At 52.2% G+C, this 4,689-nt stretch overlaps 1 protein-coding gene across 1 annotated transcript in view; it reads left to right on the forward strand.

Annotated features, from left to right (window-relative positions):
• Positions 1 to 2,253: 2,253 nt before the first annotated feature.
• chst11 (carbohydrate (chondroitin 4) sulfotransferase 11) overlaps positions 2,254 to 4,689 on the forward strand; it is a 15,130-nt gene continuing 12,694 nt past the window's right edge. The window contains exon 1 of the mRNA XM_079735746.1: positions 2,254 to 2,339. Coding sequence (XP_079591872.1) covers positions 2,256 to 2,339 — 84 coding nt within the window. The 5' untranslated portion in view covers positions 2,254 to 2,255. The remainder of the gene's footprint in view (positions 2,340 to 4,689) is intronic.

Raw genomic sequence — 4,689 nt, forward strand, 5'->3', positions numbered from 1 at the left:
AATGCAGGGAGGAGACGTGTGTACGGCTCTCGGGGACCATGAAGGGCAAATGGCCTCATGCCTGCTGCACGACGCCAATGCAACACTAGGGAGGGGGGGGGGGGGGGGGGGGGGGGGGGGGCTTTGAGTGTTTCTGTGTGAACGTTTGTGTGGGAGTGCATGCGTGTCTGTGTGTGCGAGCGTGAGTGTGCTTATGTGTGTTTTTATGTGTGTGTGTATGTGTGTCTGTTTGTGCGAGTGTGGTGGTGTGTGACTTTATGTATGAATGTGTTTGTGTGTGTGTGTGTGTGTGTGTGTGTGTGTGTGTGTGTGTGTGTGTGTGTGATTGTATTTATGTCTGTGGATGTGTTTGTGTTTGTGAGTGTGTGTGTGTGTGTGTTTGTGTATTGGAGGGGATGTAATAGATTGTAATGGATTCTCCCTCTCTGGTCTTAATTGACCATCTGCAGCCATTAGGAGGGGATGTTTCGGTCATTGTTCTGACGAGCTGCTGATCCACAAAATTCACAGGCTGCTGCTGCTCTGGATTGGTTCCCCTGGCTGTCAATCGCTTTTGGAGGAGAGTGTTAACCACTTACTTGCAGTTAGCTAGGCCTGGGGCTGTTTGTGTGTGTGTGTGTTTGTGGGTGTGGGTTTGTAAGAAGATGTGTGTGCGGGTGTGCGGGTGTGTAGGTGTGTGCTTGTGTGCTTGTGTTTGTGTTTATGTGTGTTTGTGTGTGTGCGTACCTGTGTGAGTTTGTGTGTGGATGTGTGTGCATTCGTGTGCGTGTTTGTCTCTGCGTACCTTTGCGCGTGTGCATGTGCATGCGTGTGTGTGTCAGTGTACCTGTGTGTATGTGTGTGTGTGCATGCGTATGCGTTTGTGTATGTCTGCCTACGTGCGCGTGTGTGCCTGTGCGTGTGTGTGTGTGTGCATGCGTATGCATCTGTGTACGTACCTGCGTGCCTGTGTGTGTCTGCCTACGTGCGTGTGTGTGCCTGTGTGTGTGTCTTCCTACGTGCGTGTGTGTGCCTGTGTGTGTGTGTGCCTGTGTGTGTCTGCCTTCGTGCGTGTGTGTGCCTGTGTGTGTGTGTGCCTGTGTGTGTGTGTCTGCCTTCGTGCGTGTGTGTGCCTGTGTGTGTGTGTGCCTGTGTGTGTGTGTCTGCCTTCGTGCGTGTGTGTGCCTGTGTGTGTGTCTGCCTTCGTGCGTGTGTGTGCCTGTGTGTGTGTGTGCCTGTGTGTGTGTGTCTGCCTTCGTGCGTGTGTGTGCCTGTGTGTGTGTGTGCCTGTGTGTGTGTGTGTCTGCCTTCGTGCGTGTGTGTGCCTGTGTGTGTGTGTGCCTGTGTGTGTGTCTGCCTTCGTGCGTGTGTGTGCCTGTGTGTGTGTCTGCCTTCGTGCGTGTGTGTGCCTGTGTGTGTGTGTGCCTGTGTGTGTGTGTCTGCCTTCGTGCGTGTGTGTGCCTGTGTGTGTGTGTGCCTGTGTGTGTGTCTGCCTTCGTGCGTGTGTGTGCCTGTGTGTGTGTCTGCCTTCGTGCGTGTGTGTGCCTGTGTGTGTGTGTGCCTGTGTGTGTGTGTCTGCCTTCGTGCGTGTGTGTGCCTGTGTGTGTGTGTGCCTGTGTGTGTGTCTGCCTTCGTGCGTGTGTGTGCCTGTGAGTGTGTGTGCCTGTGTGTGTGTGTGCCTGTGTGTGTGTGTGCCTGTGTGTGTACTCCCTCAGCGTCATCTTCCAGCAGAGCTCTCCATTACTCGCTGAGGTCTGAGCACCAAACTCCCTCTGGGGGGGTGGGGGTTCATGGGGTCATGGGGGTCGGAGCCCCGGGGCCCCTGGAACGGCCCCTGAGGAGGCTGGGGAGGGATGGCCTCATGAATAAGTCATCCTGCAGTTGATACAGAATGAATTAAAGATAAGGGAGGAAGAGCATTTAATATATTAAATATGGCAATGGGGGGGGGGGGGGGGGGGGGGCAGGATGTGTAGGCCGAGCTCCGCCCCTGATGACCCCTGACCCCTCTATGACGATGGGCCGAGGACAGTGGATGAAACTTGCGTGGCCTGTCAATCACAGGGGACTGTTTACTTAGTGTGTGTGTGTGTGTGTGTGTGTGTGTGTGTGTGTGTGTGTGTGTGTGTGTGTGTGCCAATGTGTGTGCTTGCGCGTGGGTGTCTGTGTGTGGGTGTTTGTGCGTTTTTGTTTCTGATTCTTTGCAAGCTGTGCTGTGATTGGACGGTTGTGTGGTGACCTGCGTTCTGATTGGTCGTCTCCTGTGTTTTGCAGTCATGAGGCGGAACCCGTTCGGTGCGGATGGCTGCTGTAGGAAAGGCTCCAGAAACGCCCTGCAAGAGCTCTACAGTCCCTCACAGGTAGTGCACCTCTCTCTACCACTCTCTCTCTCTCGCTCTCTCTCTCTCTATACAGTCCCTCACAGGTAGTGCACCTCTCTCTACCACTCTCTCTCTCTCTCTCTCTCTCTCTCTCCCTCTCTCTCTCTCTCTCTCTCTCTCTCTCTCTCTCCTCTCTCTCTCTCTCTCTTTTTCTCTATACAGTCCCTCACAGGTAGTGCACCTCTCTCTACCACTCTCTCTCTCTCTCTCTCTCTCTCTCTCTCTTTTTTCTCTATACAGTCCCTCACAGGTAGTGCACCTCTCTCTACTACTCTCTCTCTCTCTCTCTCTCTCTCTCTCTCTATACAGTCCATCACAGGTAGTGCACCTCTCTCCACCACCTTCTCTCTATACTGTCCCTCACAGTGTGTATGTGCGTGCGTGCGTGCGTGTGTTCCAAACATCTGAGCGCCTCTCGCATCGTGAGGCGTGGGCTCCTCTTTTGAAGTTCCCTCACCATGGCAACCGTACCTTCCTCCTCCCGGCAGGTGTGAGCCAGCCTCACGGTCGTTACCGCCGGTAACGCTGCCATCCCTCGAGACCCCCCCCCCCCCCCCCCCCCCCCAGGCTACCCGAGACCCCTTCACACACAGGTGGAGGAGGGGGGTGCTGGCAGCCCGCCTCCATTAAGGAGCTGGGCGTCTGAGCGTCCAACCCGGAGCGATGGAACGGGTTCTCCATCTTCCTCTTCTTCTTTGCTGTTTTGGTGATCGGTCGCTAGGCAACCCTCTCTCCTCCCGATTCAACTTTCACCTGGAGTTGATTCACCCTCTCACTCATCGTCTCTGTGGTTCACCCTCTCACTCCACGGTTCACCCTCTCACTCATCGTCTCTGTGGTTCACCCGCTCATTCCATGGTTCACCCCCTCACTCATCGTCTCTGTGGTTCACCCTCTCACTGCATGGTTCACCCCCTCACTCATCGTCTCTGTGGTTCACCCTCTCACTGCATGGTTCACCCCCTCACTCATCGTCTCTGTGGTTCACCCTCTCACTGCATGGTTCACCCCCTCACTCATCGTCTCTGTGGTTCACCCTCTCACTCATCCTCTCAGTAGCTCACCTCACATTCGCCGTCTCTGTGGTTCACCCTCTCACTCACCGTGGTTCACCCTCTCACTCACCGTGGTTAACCCTCTCACTCACCGTGGTTCACCCTCTCCCTCACCTTGGTTCACCCTCTCACTCGTTGTCCCCTTGGTTCACCCTCTCACTGTTGTTCTGTTTGTTGACTTGATTCCTCACAGTAGGCGGTGGCATATTAACGTTGTTGAATGATACTTTCCTCAGTTTACCGATAGCATAATCCCCCTGCCTCCAGTCCCTGCCACGAAATACACAGCGCTGGGGAGTGCGCGTGTGTGTGTGTGTGCGTGCGTGTGTGTGTGTTTGTGTGTTTGTCTGTGTTTGTGTGACTTAGTTTAAATAGAGCTGCAAGCTGCAGGGGAGACAGAGATATTAGGAGATTTTAGTCTCTCTCTCTCTCTCCCTTCATCTCTCTCTCTCACGTCCTCTCTCTCTCTCTCTCTCTCTCTATTGAATTCGTAGGGATTTATTAGCAGGGCATATGTACAATATGGGCTGCTAAAGTAAAGCAACGTTGTTCAACTCCAAAAACCCAGAGATGTTTGTTTCATCAGACTGCAGGGGCCCTATTTTAACGGTCTGAAATGCAAGTGAGAAGCACCAAGCGCAAGTAGCTTTGTGGGCGGTTCTATGGCGATGTCGCTAGTTTACCGGCACAAAAAACGACTCTTGAGCCCGGCGCAAAATCTAAAAAGGGTTGGTCTGAAGTAGCCTAATTACCCGTACGTGTGGTTTGGGCGTAACGTGCAATAAACCAATGAGAGTGCCAGCTCCCATCCCCTTTAAGAGCCATGAGCGCATTTGAATCTGACGAGTTGATATTTTGACAGCGCGTCTGCAGTCTCCGATGAGACAGATGCACATGAATTTCAAACTTCAAATGGCTCAGTTTATGGCCAAATAATACGGCGTAATTCACACATGGAATAAGGTTTTCTTCCACAACTTCAGAGTCCTCAAATAAATTTTGGCAAAGAAAACTTAACACACATATGATGTGCGGTAAATGTGGTTCTCTTCGCATTCTTTTACATATACACACACGTGCGCCCGCATTCATTCATTCTTTTTTTTTTTTCTCACTAGGCTAAAACAATGTTTTCTCACGATCAAATACTCATCAATCCTAAAAGTTATGGGCATGTACACGATGTCTGTCTGAAGAAAATATGTGTTTGCTGTACGGTGTTTGCAGATGCATTGATTTAAAAGTACAACTTATTACCGCTGTATCAGCTGTTA

The sequence above is a fragment of the Pollachius pollachius genome (assembly GCF_949987615.1).
Source record: "Pollachius pollachius genome assembly, chromosome: 4".
Lineage (NCBI taxonomy): Eukaryota > Metazoa > Chordata > Actinopteri > Gadiformes > Gadidae > Pollachius > Pollachius pollachius.